At 38.1% G+C, this 18,623-nt stretch overlaps 1 protein-coding gene across 4 annotated transcripts in view; it reads right to left on the bottom strand.

The window, feature by feature from the left end:
* Nucleotides 1-11,470, bottom strand: part of ICE2 (interactor of little elongation complex ELL subunit 2) — a 64,996-nt gene extending 53,526 nt beyond the window's left edge. The window contains exons 1-5 of one of the 4 annotated variants that reach the window (XM_046010238.1): nucleotides 11,383-11,456; nucleotides 11,016-11,162; nucleotides 10,295-10,429; nucleotides 7,983-8,087; nucleotides 665-926 (exon numbers count right to left, since the gene is read on the bottom strand). In XM_046010238.1, the coding sequence (XP_045866194.1) occupies nucleotides 665-926; nucleotides 7,983-8,087; nucleotides 10,295-10,335 (408 nt within the window). In that variant the 5' untranslated portion in view covers nucleotides 10,336-10,429; nucleotides 11,016-11,162; nucleotides 11,383-11,456. The other 3 variants (XM_046010239.1, XM_046010240.1, XM_046010241.1) reach the window with 3 other exon arrangements.
* Between the last annotated feature and the right edge of the window lie 7,153 nt (nucleotides 11,471-18,623).

The following is an 18,623-nucleotide window of genomic DNA, read 5'->3' on the forward strand; positions in this document are numbered from 1 at the left end:
AATAGGCAAGGTATGAAAGAAACAGAAATGGCTTATAAGGAAAGGCTTATTTTCATTAGTAAGCACTGTAAATTAATCTAAAACAAAGCATCACCGTTTTTTCCATACCAAATTAGAGGCAAAAAGGTAATATCCAGGATTAGTGAAGATCTTTCTTTTTTAAAGAAAACTTTCATGCAATAGTGGCATAAACAAATCGGCTTAAACTTTCTGCATAACAATTTACCCATGCGAATCTAAGCCTTGAAAAATATGTACAGACTTGATCTGGCAATTTTAAGAATTTATCTTAAGGAAATAATTATAGATATGAACAAAGAGTTTGCAACCAAGATGTTCAACACAGCATCATTTATATAATTGAGAACTTGAAACTACTACTTAAAGTAATCAAACAAAAACTTAAAATTGGTTCAAAGAGTAATGTAAAATTGTTCTGCTAGTGCTTAAGAGGAACTGGAGTGAAATATGCTCAGAACCAGAGCAAAATGACTGAACTATAACAGAACCAGCAAAAGAATGAAAGCACCAATGCTCTGTCAATTAAACTCCTTAAATTTTTCATTTTTGTGACTACAACTACACCTAAAAACATGAAAGCAAAGTTAAAATATTTCCTAACTTTTAAATATTGTTCATTGACACTGAAGAATAGAATACATACCAAGTACTGCAAGTAGTCATTTTTATTTATTCCAACAGCTTTGGAATTTGCAGGTATTTTTGCGTATTTAACCAACAAGTCCACATAACTCCTCTGCTCTCTCTGTGAGAAACGAGAGAAACGAGGATAAGGAACTCTTGGTTTTGGAAGAAGAACCATTCCAACTGTGGTTTTAACTTTTTCCTTTGCTTGAGTTGCTGAACTAACTGCCGGCTCATTTTCTACAGAACTTGCTGATGCATTCAAATTTTCTCCTATACGTCTGGAAAAAAAAATACAATTTACAAATATGTGCTTTTCACATGAAGATTACTATCATGGAACTTCATGATTCTCAATCACCAGGGAGAATATAGCGTGATTAACATAGTAAATTCTGGATTATTATCTAACTCTGCCACCTGCATTTTGATGTTTAGCCATTTGGTGTAAATTAAGTATTCTGCAGGATAGGATCACACTACAAGTTTACCTTCAATTATCTGACAGAGAGGAAGAGGCAAAATCCTTAGACAAGTTATTCAATTCGGAACTTTTTCTCCTTTATTCAACAGATGAAAACTGCTCTTGCAATTATAATTGCAGGTATTTCATGTTCACCTTATTACAACACAAGTTGTTTTCAAAAGCTTAAATTCTTCAGTAAGCTGTATTAGTTAATATGGTGAACAAAAGCTGCTAGAAGTAGAATACGCTTAGGTTAACAGGTTCACAAACTCACTGAGATTCTAAATTTTCTAGTTTCCTTAATTACTTCAAGATTTAAAATGAAAATTCCAACACTGTATCCCGTATTTTATGAAAGCAATAGTGGTTTTAGAAAAGTTGAACAATCCTCATCACCCATACATGGCTGAGTCCACGGAAGTGTCTTTATGGTTTGAATGGACGTAAAAAGTCTGGCTTATCTATAAAGAAATGCACTAGAGGAGCAAGTAGTAACTAGAGAACCTATTACCGTATTTATGAAACGATACCCCAATTTCTTAAAAAAAAAAAACCAGGGGCGCCTGGGTGGCTCAGCGGGTTAAAGCCTCTGCCTTCAGCTCAGGTCATGATCCCAGGGTCCTGGGATCGAGCCCCGCATCAGGCTCTCTGCTTAGCGCAGAACCTGCTTCCTCCTCTCTCTCTCTCTGCCTGCCTCTCTGCCTACTTGTAATCTCTATCTGTCAAATAAATAAATCTTTAAAAAAAAAAACCCCAAAAATGAAGAAACCACAAAACACCTTTCTGCAACAGTGAGATACATGAACACAAAAGTTCTTATCTTGTTCATAATTTGTCGCTATTCCTAGTTTCAACTGTTGTGATCTACATTTTTAATGAGAAAGTTTTAAAATACACAAATACATACACACATACAACTACACTTCTTTGGTCTCCATAATTCCAATTTCCACCAGAGTAACTGTTCACTATGATTTAGTTCCAAATTAAGCAGCAACAGTAACACAAGAGGAAGGGAAACTAATGAGAAGGATGGAGGTCTGCTGGTTCATTCTTCATTCCCTGTTCATCAATACTTAATGAGTGACTGACTACCGTGTGTCAGCTTATGCTGGACATGGGAACACTACAGTCTGTACTCTCTGAAACTTTACAGATCAAGTGAGGTCAGACAAACGAATAGGGAAGAAAGATATGTAAATATGTGTATCAATAGAGTGTAACTATGGAGATCTCAGGTTTCCAAACTGAATTTACTGAATAGGTAACCAAGAATCCTAGGATAACATGATCAGGGATTAAGAGGGAGAAGGGAAAAGCAGTGAATTGGGGGAAAGGGCACCCTGGGTGGTTCAGTCAAGTGTCTGCCTTCTGCTCGGGTCATGATCTCGGGATCCTTAGGTGGAGCTCCACATCAGGCTCCTTGCTCAGCTCAGCAGGAAACCTGCTTCTTCCTCTTCCTCTGCCCGCTGCTCCCCTGCCTTGTGCTCTCTATCAAATAAATAAAATCTTTAAAAAAAAAAAAAAAAGGGATAACGGGGGGGGGGGGCAAGAAATATTCAGAGCTATGGTTCTGAAATACGACAGTATAAATTTCTTTAGGGAATTTCAGAAGATGGTGGTGGTATCCTGATTGTTACCAAAGAAGGAAGAATTAAAGGCATGTAGAGGTGAGGAATATTATCTGCCAGTAATGTAATGCATCAGAGTATACTACACAACTTTCAAAGCTTCCTTTAGGCTTTCTCTTTTTTTTTTTTTTAAAGATTTTATTTATTTATTTATTTATTTGACAGAGATCACAAATAGGCAGAAAGGCAGGCAGAGAGAAGTGGGGGGGGGGTACGCTCCCTGCTAAGCAGAGCCCCATGTGGGGCTTGATCCCAGGACCCTGAGATCAGGACCTGAGCTGAAGGCAGAGGCTTAACCCACTGAGCCACCCAGGCGCCCCTAGGCTTTCTCTTAATCATACACAAGCAAATCTGGTCTGTTATTACTTATCCTAACAATACATTTTATTCTCTTTTATTTTTAATATTCTTCTATGGCATCGTTTATATTAACCTCTCTTAAATCCAACCTTGTTGGGATGCTTGGTAGCTGAGTTGATTAACCGTTTTCCTTCAGCTCAGGTCATGTTCCCAGAGTCCCATGATCAAGCCCTGCATCTGGCTCCCTGCTCGGTGCTGAGTCTGCTTCTCCCTTTCCCTCTGCCCCTGTCCCTGCTCATGCTCTCTCTCTTGTTCTCATTCACTCTTAAATAAATAAAACCTTTTAAAAAACCAACAGCCTTGTTCATTTTAGCTGGTGCATCTGCCTACTTCATTATACCTTCTAGTGCAATAGTATCTATGCATTTACATATTAAAATATATTATATAAATTATTTCCTTTGATTTCACATTTATATATTTAAGACATTATTTTAAATAATGTCTGTGGCTATTATTACCTATGAATTTTAATTTAGGCTAGCAAAGAAGGTATCTTATTTCTCATAAATATTTGTTACAAAAAGTGGGAGGGTGTTGGTCTGATAACGCTGACAATTATTAATCTAGATCTGTGTCTGGACGAAGGGTGAGCCCAATCCAAAACCACTGATAATTTGTTTCAAATCAGCTTTATAATACTAGAATAGTTACGGTGAAAGTGCCAAGATTCCTAGAAAAATAAAACTTAAGGCCCTAAAATAAAGCAAAATATCCAGCCCCACCCTTTAAGAGCTAAACTAAAGATGGAAAACTAATCAAGAGAGCTGGTTATTGACTGGGAAAAGAATTTTGGAAATTAAAATAAGGAAGCTTAGATTGGCTCTGAAAATAATACAGGTGAAAGAAGACATACTCAGCTACTAAAGTTTTTCAATAACTGTATAAAAATAAGCATATTTTAGGTTAACAAAATGAATATTAACTGCTGATCTTGGGAGAAATGTATTACAGCAAATTGATTTCTCACTAGAAAATGTCTTGAGAGCTATTCAAACCTAACAGTATTGTGTCCGCAACTCTTAACAATACTGCTTCACAGCTGTCTCTCTGAATATGAGAACATGTCTGTCCTTGTGGCACAAACTGGCAAATTTAATTAAGCTGCTGCAGCAACAAGATGCTGACTCAGATATGCCAGAGTAGGAATGTCAAGAAATTCTAGCAGTTTAAATTGGCTACATTCAGCAAAGAATGAAATGGCAGCACATCAAGATCATTTCCGAGTGCAGTGCTGTCAAAATCTTCATCAGGGTGCAAGCCAGAAGCATCTGACAGGGTTTCTCTATCCACATTTACAGCATTATATTTTATTTTACTTGATGGTTTGAAGTTTTCCCCCTTCATTTTGTCAACCACCTATTCTCCTTTTTTGCTTAAAGTTTCTTTAAAAAAAAAAAAAAAAAGGCAGAATTCAAACTTTTAGTCTCCTATGCTTCAAGTCTACTGGTTTGGGTTGCTTCTTTAAGTAGCAGTTGGAAATGGAGCTTCTAGCCCCCATCTAAAGTCTACCTATACCTCCTGAATTTGATTTATACTTTTCTATATTAAACATGTTAAAATTTCATAATTTTCATTTGAAGCCACTTTCCCCATTGTTGGCTCAAAACTCAGTTATAAGTGTAACCAAAACTTTAATTTAAAAAAAGGTAAATGTTTACCTTCCAGTAGAGGGAGAAGGGTTGAATAAAAACCTCCTACTGTAGAAAGCAGAGTAATTAGAAGTATTTTCCCAAATATGTTAGAGAACACACAAAAAAACACAAAATTAGGGCTAAGAAAAGTTTTACATTTTTCCACTAATAAAATGTCTGTAAATTAATAATCTGAAAATCCACTCCTTACTGTAACAAAACTTAGTAAAATCAATGTGAGCAAAAAAGATTAGAAACATTGAAATCAGTGCCTTAGGTCTTTATTTTTTCTATGCTAAAAGTTAAATTATACTAATTATTTTGTGCTATACAGAAATATAAAGAAAAATAAAGCATATTCTAATAAGAAAATATTTTAGAAGCTGTATGCAATTGCCAGTGAGATGTCATCTCCCTTATATAATTCAGACTATAACCCACACCTACGACATGCTGACTAGAGCTAAATTTGATAACAAAATAATTAAGCAGTACAGAATGAAGATTAATATTAAAAATATTTAGTTTGAAAAGATGAAGGCTGAGATGAAAGTACACAGAGTGGTGAGAAGTTTTTGTTTTCTGTTTTTAAGATACATGTTCATTTTACTTTCAAAAAAAGGTGAAGATATACATTTTTACCCTCATCTTCCAGGATCCTAGAATTGGTAGATACTCTGATTCAAATAAACAAAGGCAATTCTCTGATAATAAGTTTTAAGAAATTAAAAAAAGAAATTAAGTTATCCTCAAGAAATGGTACAAGTTGAATAACAAATATTTTTTAAAATCCATAGATGCATTTATGCGGGATCTACTCAACCTTCTGTAAGTAATATTAGCAAAGACATTATAATTATGCACTTAGGCAAGAATGTTGCTTTTAAAATTGCCTCTTTTTACAACATCTACTTGCTTTTATGTGAACTTACTTATTCATCTGATGAATCAAAAAAGCACTTTTTAAAAAAATGCTTTCAATGGCATTCTGGTAGCATCTATCAAAACAAAATATATATATATATATATATATATTTTCTCTTTCAGGAATTTATCCTACTTATATCAACATATATATAAAAAGGATGCTCAGTGTTTTAATAAGAAAGGAATGGAAACAACCAATAAATGAGTATCAGTGGGGTCAATTAATTGATTCCACAGACATCCTTAAAGGTTCAGATGCAAAAGTATGGGTTGAGAGTACAAAATGAGTATTTCTTTTTTTTCCCTCTTTTTTATTTATTAAAAAAAATTTTTTAATGTTATGTTAGTCACCATATAGTACATCATTAGTTTTTGTACAAATATTTTGTACAAACATTAGTTTTAGTACATCATTTAGCTTTCCATTCTTGCCATGGTTCATTGTTTGCATATAACACTTAGTGCTCCATGCCAAATCAGTATTTCTTAAAAGCTCCAGAGTATAATGAGCCAATATGGTAAAGGAGACTAAGAAATACCACCATCACCATAAAACTAGGAGAGTGACATATCTTCATAGTTGAGAGGCCACCAAAGATCTTGAGAGGGGAAGTTTTAGTAGACTAGTGAGGGTGGAGGCCAGATTAGAGGGGGATGTTCAGTGAAAGCAAATGTAGTGAGATGTGCAACCAAGTGTTTTATCCTGTTTTATTAATCCATTCTCCCAGTCTGTCTTTTGACTGGAGAGTTTAATTCATTTAAAGTAATTATTGACAGGGAGGGACTTACTATTATTGCCATTTTGTTAAACATTTTTTGCATGTCATAGTTTTTTGTCCCTCATTTCCTCCTGGCAAACACATACAAGTTTTTCAAGAAATCTAAGTACAAATAACAGAAGAGGTAAGCAAGTAACACGGAGTCCAGGGATTGAGACAGGAAAAATTTGTGCACCTTTAAACACTGATCAAGAAAGAACGAAAATAGGGCGCCTGGGTGGCTCAGTGGTTTAAGCCGCTGCCTTCGGCTCAGGTCATGATCTCAGGGTCCTGGGATCGAGTCCCGCATCAGGCTCTCTGCTCGGCAGGGAGCCTGCTTCCCTCTCACTCTCTCTGCCTGCCTCTCTGCCTACTTGTGATCTCTCTCTGTCAAATAAATAAATAAAATCTTAAAAAAAAAAAAAACCGAATGAACGAAAATATAGCAGTAAGAAGGGATGCTAATTGACAGAAAGGGCACTGAGAAGGCAGGAACAGATGGGGACCATTCCAACAGAGGCTAGAAATACGCTTCCTCAATTGCAAAATGAATGGAGAAGGATGAAAGTAAATGTTGAGCTCCTGTAGAGAAACTTCCCATTTCTCACTTGGCATATTTACAGTCCATTCTAATAAACCCAATTGGTTTCAAGCCTCAACCACAACAGAATAGAAATAGCCAATCACAAAGGAAAGAGCTGCTACAGGCAAGCAAGCAGTAAGAAGGGAGAATTATCATTCAATAGGCATGCCCATATCAGAGAGGAAAAAAATCTCTGGAAATTTAGCAGTATCTATTAAAATATAAAATGCAGGGGTGCCTGAGTGGCTCAGTGGGTTAAAGCCTCTGCCTTTGGCTCAGGTCATGATCCCGGGGTCCTGGGATCGAGCCCCATGTCGGGCTCTCTGCTCCACGGGGAGCCTGCTTCCTCCTCTCTCTCTCTGCCTGCCTCTCTGCCTAGTTGTGATTTCTCTCTGTCAAATAAATAAAAAAAAAAAAATAAATAAAAATAAAAATTTAAAAAAATTTAAAAAAAAAATATAAAATGCATATGCCATCTGATTGAACTCAATTTCTATGAAATTATCTTATAAAAATTACAAAATTTCATCAGTGCCTTACTTATAATTACAAAAAAGAGGAACACATTTTGCCCTATCAGACTAGCTAAGTAAGTTAAAAGTATATCTATATAATGAACTATTATGCAACAATTAAGATTAAGCTATATACAGAGGCATGGAAAGATACATGAAATATTATTTTAAATGAAAAAGCAAACTGTAAAACAGTTTTATAGTATTTTACATTATTTATAGTATGATCTCATTTTTGTTTTTATATCTGTGTGGCGAAAGGTCCAAAAGATTTGTTAATATATATCTATATATATAAATACACATATACCAAAGACTAGTCATCCTTGGGTACTGGATTCTTCCATTTTTAAAAATTTTTACATTTTTAGAATTTGAATGTTTAATAGTGGATACAGATATGAAACTTCAATTGCCAGAAAAATAACAGTCAAATATGAAAATAACAAAATAAATATATTACCTGTTAGATAAAACACATAGTTCTTTTAAACTTGGAGCCATGGAATGGTCTTTATAATTTTCTCGACAGAAAAATGTCTTAAGGCCATTTTTGGGGGGAACATCCCTGTGAAACAAAGTAATTTACTTATATTTGAAAATTCAAAATCTCATGCTAGACTAAGCAGCATAATGGTACAATTGTAGTTTACAACTACATGCCCCCTACAGCCCCTTTCCTAGATAATCACCTCTTGATAATTTTAATTTCATGTATCAGATGTTTGAGTTTAGATATTTTACTTGGATAGCTTTTAGCCTAGGCTCAATCTGAAACTCTCCTGTTCAAATAATCAGCTTTGCTTTTTCTATTAATACTCAATTAAAGGGGCACCTGGGTGACTCAGTGGGTTAAGCCTCTGCCTTCAGCTCAGGTCATGATCTCAGTCCTGGGACTGAGACCCACATCAGGCTCTCTGCTCATCGGGGAGCCTGCTTCCCCCTCTCTCTCTGCCTGTGTCTCCGCCTACTTGTGATCTCTGTCAAATACATAAATAAAATCTTTAAAAAAAATACCCAATTAAACATCAGAGATACTTAAGAGTTAAAAATAGAACAGACTGAGGTAGAGTAAGAGTCTGTCAGGGGAAGGGCTGACCTCAGGCTCTGTGGCATAACATTTAAGATGTTTGGCTGCTGAAAGAAAATACTTCTCAACTTAATTTTGTTTCATGCATTATTGTGCCAGGTCACAAGACGGCAGCTACAAAGACTAACTACCCTACCTATTCTCATTAACTTGGCAAATGTGATAAATGGTGTGCCTCAGCAAAAACCACTTCTAAAGTCTTCTATGATTTTCTATAACATCATAATTAGATATAACATATTACATATAGTAAAGAACCAATAAATGCTGGTTGAAGGAATTAAAAGCAATGAGAACCATAACCTAGAAAGGACAAAGATTATTAAGATTTTGTGGAAAAATGTAGTTCCAAGGGCTACAATACTGTGCAAAGGCTGTAAACTACATTTGGTTTCATAATGTCAATGGCATTTAAGAGCATCTGTGCAGCATCTGAACACATTCATTATGGTAAGGAGCTTAAATGTATACAACTCCTAAAATTTAAAACAGAACAATCTATTAAATGGTAACTTCTGGCTGGCCCATTCCCACACAGGAAATTTTAGGATTATTTACCCCCACTGATTGTTTTTAAAGGTTTTATCAAAAAACAAACAAAAACTCCACAACTATGGTTAAAGTATAAATGATAAAAATTAGAATGTCTTGCTTGCTATGCAAGTGTAATTTCTTACTACGTGTTATGGTACCGTTTCTGTGAAAGCTCATTAAGTTATAAGGTTTTTTGGTTGGTTTGTTTGTTTGTTTTTAAAGATTTTATTTATTTGTTTGACAGAGATCACAAGTAGGGAGAAAGGCAGGCAGAGAGGGAGACAGGAGGAAGCAGGCTCCCCGATGAGCAGAGCCCAATGTGGGACTTGATCCCAGGACCCTGGCATCATGACCTGAGCCAAAGGCAGAGGCTTTAACCCACTGAGCCACCCAGGCGCCCCAGTTAAAAGGTTTTTGCACACCATACAAAAACAAACTCATGGGCTCAAGGACAGTGAGCTCCTTGGGGGGGAGCACTGTTTGCGAAAACAAACAAACAAACAAACAAACAAAAAACTTACTGAGCTCATACTGATTGAATCTTATGATTCAATCAGGTACTATATAAGTCATCTTTGTAATCTCTTGTAACTTTAGTATTCCTCTTTGACTAGTGAACAGTGGATGCTCAGTAAATCTGTGTTAAACTGATTTAGAACAGCACATGTATTAGAGCCCTACAGAACTACACTTACCAAGTCTTCTATTTGTGAAGTTCTCATACACTTCTAAAACACAGTCTATGCATTTATATTATCACTTGATATAGGTTCTCATATAATAAAATGAAGCTTGTCTCTTCTTAAAGAGGGTCTTTCTATTAGTTGTACAGAAATGGGCAAGGTTCTTGGGATGCAAGAGAGTCCTAGCCTCTCTCCTTCACTAAGAGACCAACGAAAAATAATAATAACATGATGGAGTTATATCTAGTAGCAATCTGAGTGATGAACTTTTACCATTTTAGGAGGGAAGTGCAATCAGCTATGACTCAAAAGTACTCAGTATGTGCAAGTAAAACCAGGGTATAGTCTGAGTCACTAGTATCTTCTTTTTGTTTCCTCCAAATCTCTCCAGGCCAGAAACCCTCCTTTCCTAATTCAGCCACCAGTCCCACTTCACTCCTCTTTAGATTTCAAACAGATGTAACTCACCAGTTCAGCCTTGGTTCACCCATGGCCATCATGGAGCTCATATTCCTAGGTTTCTGCTTCACTCTATCTCACAATTCTGCTGCCTGGCAGTGGAGACTCCAGCGGAGGCAGAATTTCTCCAGAATCTACACTCAACTGAGGAAAAACAAAAAGTCAAGATCAAAAGCAGGTGACTGGCTGGGCCAGGGGCTGTTAACTTAAGTGTGTAAGAACCTGTAACACCGACTCTCAACTGCCAGGGACACCTAAAACAGAATACAGCACAATGATGAATACTCCCCTGGTTCTTTGTAGCAGAACAGTAAGGCTGATGTAGGAGTCCTTTTCCATTTAACTTACTCCAGTAAGGTAACTTTCAGAACACTCATTGTGGAAATGAAGAGTCAAAACTGAATGGTGTTCTCATTGTTTACGTACTAGATCACTTAAGGGCATGGGGCTTAAGTCTTAACTCAGCTCCCCTCTATCCCTTACTGCCCAAATAAATCTTGCTTCCGTTTTCCCAATCATACACACTTGTGGGACAAGATTCTGGCAAGCAATGCTGGACAAAATCTCTCTGGAAATCATGAGTCTTTCAAAAAGAACCTCACTTTTGAGAAGACTGAGGTCCAGGTTACTTAAATGACATTTCACAGAATCATACAAAGGAATCACCTGGATGGCAAATCTGACTTGACCACTCTACGTTCTGTGCTTCTCCTGTTACCCCCAAACGTACCGATAAAGGAGTATGTGAGAACCTAGCAGTCAAATGTAGGAGTCGGTCTCTCCCGACGGGCCTGACTTGCCCCCAAATAATCCATCTCTTACATTACGACCCCGTCCGGGGTTGGGGAGGGGGAGTTAAAGAAGACAAAAGGAACGGCTGAGGGAGAGGGGACGGAAGAAGAAACAAGGTTCCAATAAGACAAGTAAAGGGGCGAGCAAAGCCGGGGGTAGGGGGACGCGCCAAAACCTGGAGCGGAAGGTCCTGGCCTGGCCGAGGGGGCCGCCATGTTCCCTCCTCCCGCCCTCACGAGCGTGCCTGCCTGCAAGGCAGCGCCCTCCCTTCCGCGTCTCGGCTGCAAGGCATCCTTTCCGCCCACCTCGTGGTCCCCGGCGGCTCTGGCCCGGGCCGCGGCCCCCACTCCACACGCCCCACCCCACTCCTCACACTGTCGCGCGCGCCCTCGGAAGGCCTTATTTAAAGGACGTAGCCGCGCCGCCTCGGACCTGCGTAATGACGTCATCAACGATGCGGCGGGCGGGGTCCGTGTTCTCTTCACTGCCGTACTCCGGGTACTTCGGATGTAAACTGTGAGGCTGGGTTTGCGGGGGCTCGCCCCGCGGAAGGGGCTAGGGGCTGTGCGTTGTCCTAGAAAAGTCCTTGACTTTCAGGGGGTGATAAGTTAGAAGAGGGACAGGCGACAAGTGCAGTACTGGGAAGACCTAAACAGACTTGGTTGTGACCTTTGGCAAATGTATTAGTTTCCCTATCCCTGTTTCCTCATCTGTAAAATGGAGCTATTAGCACCTCCTTAGGGTTTTGGAAAGGATTAAGTGAAATAATGAATGAAGCTGTACTCTGCATGGTACTTGGCATATAACAGCACCTCCACTCCATCCCCACTCTATTTCCAGATGTCAGTTTCTACCAGCAACCACTCTGGTGGCTCCCCACTAATTTTATTTTCGTTCATTAATATTTATTGAGCACTTTAAAATTTGTGTTTGGTGCTGGGTACACATAGGACTAAGTCCCAATACCCGAGTTTCCAAGAGCTTTTGATCATTGGGGTTCTTTCACATTAAAAAATATAAAGCAACATAGAAAGTAGTAAGCTCCTTAAGAGAGATTGTATGAGCTCGGAGAGGGAGAGAAATTACTAAGGAGAGGGACAGAAAGCAGCTTTGGATAGCTGAAGATATATAATGAATACTTACATGTCAGTTACCATATTGGGAACTTGATAGGGCAGCTCGTTTGAAGAATTTGAGATATGTAGATTATGGGAAAGGGCGTTCTAGAAAAAGACCAGCGCAAGAAACTGCGTAAACCTATTGCATGAACAAGTCCAGTTTGTATGCTAGCAGGAAAGAATGTTTTAAATTTTACAATGATTTATGATACTGTTTAAATAATGTTTACACAGAAATTATACTTCTATTAAAAATCTGCCTTGAATACAGTGACCCTTAGGTAATTTATTTTGTCAGGAATGCAAGGACTATAAAGAGTAGTAGAGGGAAAGTGTTTGAAAAATAGATTGGGATTAAGCCACAGAAGAACATATAAGCCAGACTCGGGATTCTGACTTTATTGTACAAGAAATAAAATGCTGGACTGTGGAGTGGAGGTTGCTTATCAGCAGAGGAATGACACACTGGGAGTTTCTACGTTTCAGGAAAGTTTATCTGGCAATGTATTGAATGAGTTGTAGGGAAGAGGCAGGTTAGGAGACAATGCTTGTGAATACTTGCAAATCAGCTGGAACAATGGCTGGCACTGTACCGGTAGCCTGTATCAGGTGAGTGATGTTGACAGCCTATGCTAGAATAGAGATGGACATCAAGGCAGTGTGGAATTCCACGTGTTGGGTACTATCTCATAAAGCATGCAGTCAGAGAGAATTGAGAGTCCTGTCCTACTCTTTAACAGCTGCTTAAGAAACAGCTCAAGAATTGTCCAAGCACTAATGCTGCTGGTATGAGGCCATGGTAGTGTGTTATGGTAACATCACCAGACATGGGCTGTGTTGAGATTACAGATTATCATCAAAGAGCATGCTCTGATTTGGTGTATTTGATTTCTGGTGGTTGCAAGATAGTACCAGAATCAGAATTTTTAGAACCAGTAAGAACTTTGGAGATTACCTGGTCCAACTTATTTTCCTCATAAAGAAACTGAGGCCCAGGTTGTCAAATGACTTTTCCAACATTAAATGATCAGTGATAGAATGGATACTAAAAATCAGGTCTTATAACTCTTGCCATTACAATACGTTAAATACATGTATCCTTTCTTCTTTATGCTCTACTTGTGAGCCAGAAGCAGTTTAGTGAAAACAGCATAGCTTTTCAGAGTCTAGCTGATATCGGTTTTATCTCAGTTTTCCTGCTCACTGCCAGTGTGATCCTACACATGTGTTTCCTCTTTGAGCCTTCGTTTCCTAATTGGGTAAAGGAGACAGTAATATCTCACCTACAGAGTTGTTGTGAGGATTAGAAGTAACATGTAAAAAGTACATTGCAAAGAGTAGATGTTCAACGTAAAATACTCAGCATATAGTTTTTTTTTCTGCCTTCTAAAAACACAAAAACCCACAGTAGAGTTGGCATTGTAAATAGATGATTACAATACAAATAAGAAATGGCACACATACACACACACACAACACATGCACACATACACACATACAAATATATCGATTCTCTGGGAACACAACGAGGAAAGAACTTATTCTGGTGAGACAGCTTAGGTTCCAGTTCAGAGAAGTTTAATTTACATTATGTCTTGAAAGGTGAGTTGGAGTTCTCTGTGTAGAGAAGGTGTTGTGTGTTTTCAGTAGGGAAAAGTGCAGATATGTGAAACAGCACTGCATGTTTTTGGGAAGGGGGAAAGCTACTGCACTGTTGTGTGTGTGTGGAAAATGAAAGCCATTGGACTGGAAAGGGAGAAGGGGATAAAGACTTCATGCCATATTAGAGAATTTGGATGTTGGACTTTACTCTGGGTGATAGAGAAACCAGTATATATGTGTGTGTGTCTGTGAGTGCATACTTTTTTATTTTTAAGATTTTATTTATTTATTTGACAGAGACACAGCAAGAGAGGGAACACAAGCAAGGGGAGTGGGAGAGGAAGAAGCAGGCTTCCTGCTGAGCAAGGAGCCCAATGCGGGGCTCCTTACCAGGACCCTGGGATCTTGACCTGAGCCAAAGGCAGACACCCAATGTCTGAGCCACCCAGGCGCCCTGTGAGTGCATACTTTTAAAACATTTTTATTGAGATGTAATCTATGTATCATAAAATTCACCCATTTTATTTGTATCATTCATTAATTTTTAGTAAATGTGTGGAGTTTTGTAACCATCCGTCAACGCTGCCAAGTTTTAAGACATTCCATTACCCTGAAAAGGCCTTTGTGTCTTTTTGCAGTTAATCTTTCTTCCTACCTTCCAGCCCCAGGCAAACACAAATCTGTTTTCCATCTCTATATATTTGCCCTTTCTGGACATTTCATATAAGTAAAATTATGCAATAAGTAAAATATTCTCTTGGCAGAATATTTTTTAAGATCATCCATGTTGCAGTAGGTGTTAGTAGTTTTGTTGCTGAATTATAGTGCATTTATGGCTATGCCCCATTTTGTTTATCCATGCAATGGTTGACAGACATTAGATGGTTTCCACTTTTTGGCTGTTATGAGTAATGTTGTTATGAGCACCTGTTTACAAGTCTCTGTGTGGACTTTGTATTTTCATTTCTCTTGGGCAGACACCAAGGAGTGGAATTGTTGGACTATGTGTAAATTTATGTTTAACTCTTTAAGACCCTACCAAACTATTTTCCAAAGTGATCATATTTTATCTGTGGATTTTTAGACGAAGAAAGAGTTGGTTTTCTGTTCTTCCTAAACTGAAAAACAAACTCAGAAGTTGAGTGAGAAATCAATCTCATTTTAAAAGAATTTATAACAGTAGGTACTTGAGTTTATAAAAATGTTTCATTGAAACAAATTTCAAAAAAAGAACTCTTAAAATGGCAACCACCTAGCTAACTGAAATTATTACAGTTGCTTCCAGATGTATTTGTTCTTGTGGACCAAGTCAAGACAGAGAAATATGCATGATCATCTATTTTTTATTAGCACCCAAGTCATTTTCCTACCATTTACCTAGTGAACTCCCTCTGCTTGATTTGAGATGAATTAAGTCTTAGAGAGTTGATTGTGTGGCAACTACCTCACTCAGGGAATTGCTTCATGAACTTACAATCATCTATAAGGTCCTCTCAGAATGAGAATTCAGAAATAGTTCTCTAGGCAAGAGGGGGTTTTTTTGTTTGTTTGTTTTAAGATTTTATTTATTTATTTGATAGAGATCACACGTAGTCATAGAGGCAGGCAGAGAGAGAAGAGGAAGCAGGCTCCCCGCTGAGCAGAGATGCGGGGCTCAATCCCAGGACCCTGAGACCATGACCTGAGCTGAAGGCAGAGGCTTTAACCCACTGAGCCACCCAGGCACCCCTAGGCAAGAGGTTTTGATCTAGGAATTGACTGAGAGCTATTGGGGGAAATACTGTTGCCAACAGTAATTTATTCAAACCAGGCTTTTCAGCAATAAATGTACTTCAAGTGGGGAGGGAATTATCATTACTCCTGAAAACCAACACAGTGCTCTGGCCCAGGCTATCTGGTTTCAGAGGAGAATGGCTAACATGTTCAAAATTTTCTACTCAGAAGATGATATTTTGTGAAGTGTATTTCATAGTGTACTGTATTACATGGTCCCTGTACTAAAAACAAACAACCCGGAACTAACTGTTCGTCTGAATGCTGATCTTTTATAGGGAACCTCTAATTCTCCCACAGAGAGAGGCTGATGACCAAAGAGATCATTTTAAGTAAGATAAGCAAGCCATTATTTAGCTTTGTCTTTAGAATACAGTGTGTATTTTATTGGAGGGATAAAGAAAGAATGGTAGAAAAGGTAGGTGTGAGATTTGTTAGGTTACTACCATAATTTTGGGTGAGGCTCTTCTTAAAATTAGTCTTTGTTCTTTAAGCACAGCACAATGAATAGTTGAAGCAACTACTCCCCCACAAAGAGGAATTCATCCTGGAATTAATAATGTTGTTTGAGGAGCCCATTGAGTGGATAAACAACAAATGGATTGCTAAGACATGACTATATTTTACTGGAGATAATAGTCCCCTTCCTAAGGAGTAAAAAAAAAAAAAAAAAAAAAATCCAGACAAAGTCAATGTATTAAGACTCTTTTCTCTCTTTCCAACATCAGAGATAAATGACATTAGAAAATTTAAAAAGGACTTTTCTCCAGCTCACAACTAGTGGTACAGTGAAATTAGAGTACATGTTAATTTAGGAGAGGCCTCTGCCAATATTGAGAGTCTAGGCTTGCCTTAAGAAAAGTTGAGGATCCATCAGTGTGATTCTTCTGGAATCCAGGAGTGTTCTCTTGACAAAAATTTCCTGCTTCCGCCCATGTTCCTGAAATCCCTTAGGTAAGAAAGTTTTTTCCTTCTCATCTCTGGGAACTTATATGATATTAACAGTCTCTTTTAGACCATGGCTTTGAATAGTGCTGGGCCACATCTCCACTTTCTTGTTCATAAGGGGAAGTGAACGTGCCCAGCTGCATCTCAGCACATCAGCAGTTACCTTCCGCAGCTTATTGTCTTTTCAGAGACCTGTCATGAGAAGCCAAGGCCAGCTCTGCACTGGTCCATTTGACCCAGGGGCATGTTAAAAGTGGAAGTCTAATCTAGGGGGGCTAGACTGATCTTGCTTCCTGAGACAAAGCTTAGTAGTAACAGTGCCAAACCAAGACACACTGTGGTCAGGTCTTACTATGATTATTGCTTTTGCTTTTCCCCAAGAGGTTATTAACCTGACATTTGTTTTCCTTTCCAGTTCTCCCATGAGATCGTTAGGTACAGAATGGTAAGAAATCCCTCTTCTGCTCCAGTTACAGTATCCCTCTTGAAGCTGGGCAAATTAATCCATGATGGAGAGATGAGTGTAAACCATTGTTTTTATCAGAAGGAGCTTAGGCATGGGTTTGGCCAAAGGCCAGGAGGTGACAGATTTCATAGCTCGAACTCCATTATTTCCATTAATTTCCAATTTCCTGAGATACTAGAAGGTGGTGAACATTTACAATTATATAGAACTTGACAGTCTACAAATATTTCACATGCATAATCTCATTCTTCCTCTTCGCGGAGGCAGTTGGAAATAAAAGCAAGAGTAGGGACTGTCACATGAAGCAACTTTGGGGATCAGTTCAAATATTTATTTTCTTGAGTGCAAGAGACACTTAGGCATTATAGTATGCCTGTGGAGGAAAATGCCAACTCAGTTGCTTTTATTCTGACTTCAGGATATTTTATAATTTGGATGTCCTTGACCTTACTTTCAAAATAATTTATGATGAGGTGTTTTGCATCATTAAAATAGTGTGATAGTTAGCTGATTTTAAATTTATTAGTTTACTCCTATATGATCTACTCAAGAGGTGGCTGGGCTGGGGTAGGGCAAAGACAGCTCAGGTAAAGTCAGATTTTTTAAAGTCTTTGGCATCATTTCTGACATTCCATTTTAATAATTTCCAAAGCAAACATGACAAAGTCTGGTGTGCATTCAGGATTTCTCCCCTCTTATACATCAGGGCAGACACCACTAACCAGTCATGGCATCCTTCTTTGAGACAGCAAGCAGCCTGAGAATCCCCAATTCTGCATTTCTGGCAGCTACAACCAATCAATAGATATTATCTCACAAGTTAAAACCTTTCATTGACTTCTCTGATCCAAAGGGTAGCATGATCCTTCTATACATTTTTCCTTCAGCAAATGGAAATGAGTTATTTTTTATTTTTTGAAGATTTTATTTATTTGACAGAGAACGAGAGACAGCGAGAGAGGGAACACAAGCAGGGGGAGTGGGAGAGAGAGAAGCAGGCTTCCCACTGAGCAGGGAGCCCGATGCGGGACTAGATCCCAGGACCCTGGGATCACGACCTAAGCAGAAGACAGTCGCTTAAAAACTGAGCCATCGGGGTGCCCCCAAATGAATTATTTTTTTAAAAAGTACTGTACTATAGACCAGTACTTCTCAAACTTTAGTATGCAAACCAGTCACTTGGGGATCTTGTAAAAATGCAGATTCTGATTTAGTAGGTCTGGGAAGGTGCCCAGAATTTTGCGTTTCTAATAAGGTGAAGGTCGTAGGTGAGGTCAGTGCTACTGATCTGTGGACCACACTTTGAGTAGCAAGGTTCTACTAGCCCATTTTCTAGAGACAAAATGTGAACTAGAAAACTATGTACAAGGCAACTCAATAACCAATAAAAAAGAATAAAAACAAGCCAAGTGTTCCATTAGAAGCTGAAGTTTTATTATAGGATAACAGTACATAAAGCACATCTAAAATTGATGTGTTCAATGCACTTTTAATAAAGGTAATGTAATATTAAAGGTACAGTTTCTAAGTACAATATAACAACATTCATATTAGAATGAAAATCGGAGTATTTAAAAGACAACATTAAATCTCTCTTTTTTTTACAGCTTGTATTTACAAAATGAATCAAAATATTTTT

This window comes from Meles meles, chromosome 6, assembly GCF_922984935.1.
Source record: "Meles meles chromosome 6, mMelMel3.1 paternal haplotype, whole genome shotgun sequence".
NCBI classification, from domain to species: Eukaryota; Metazoa; Chordata; class Mammalia; order Carnivora; family Mustelidae; genus Meles; species Meles meles.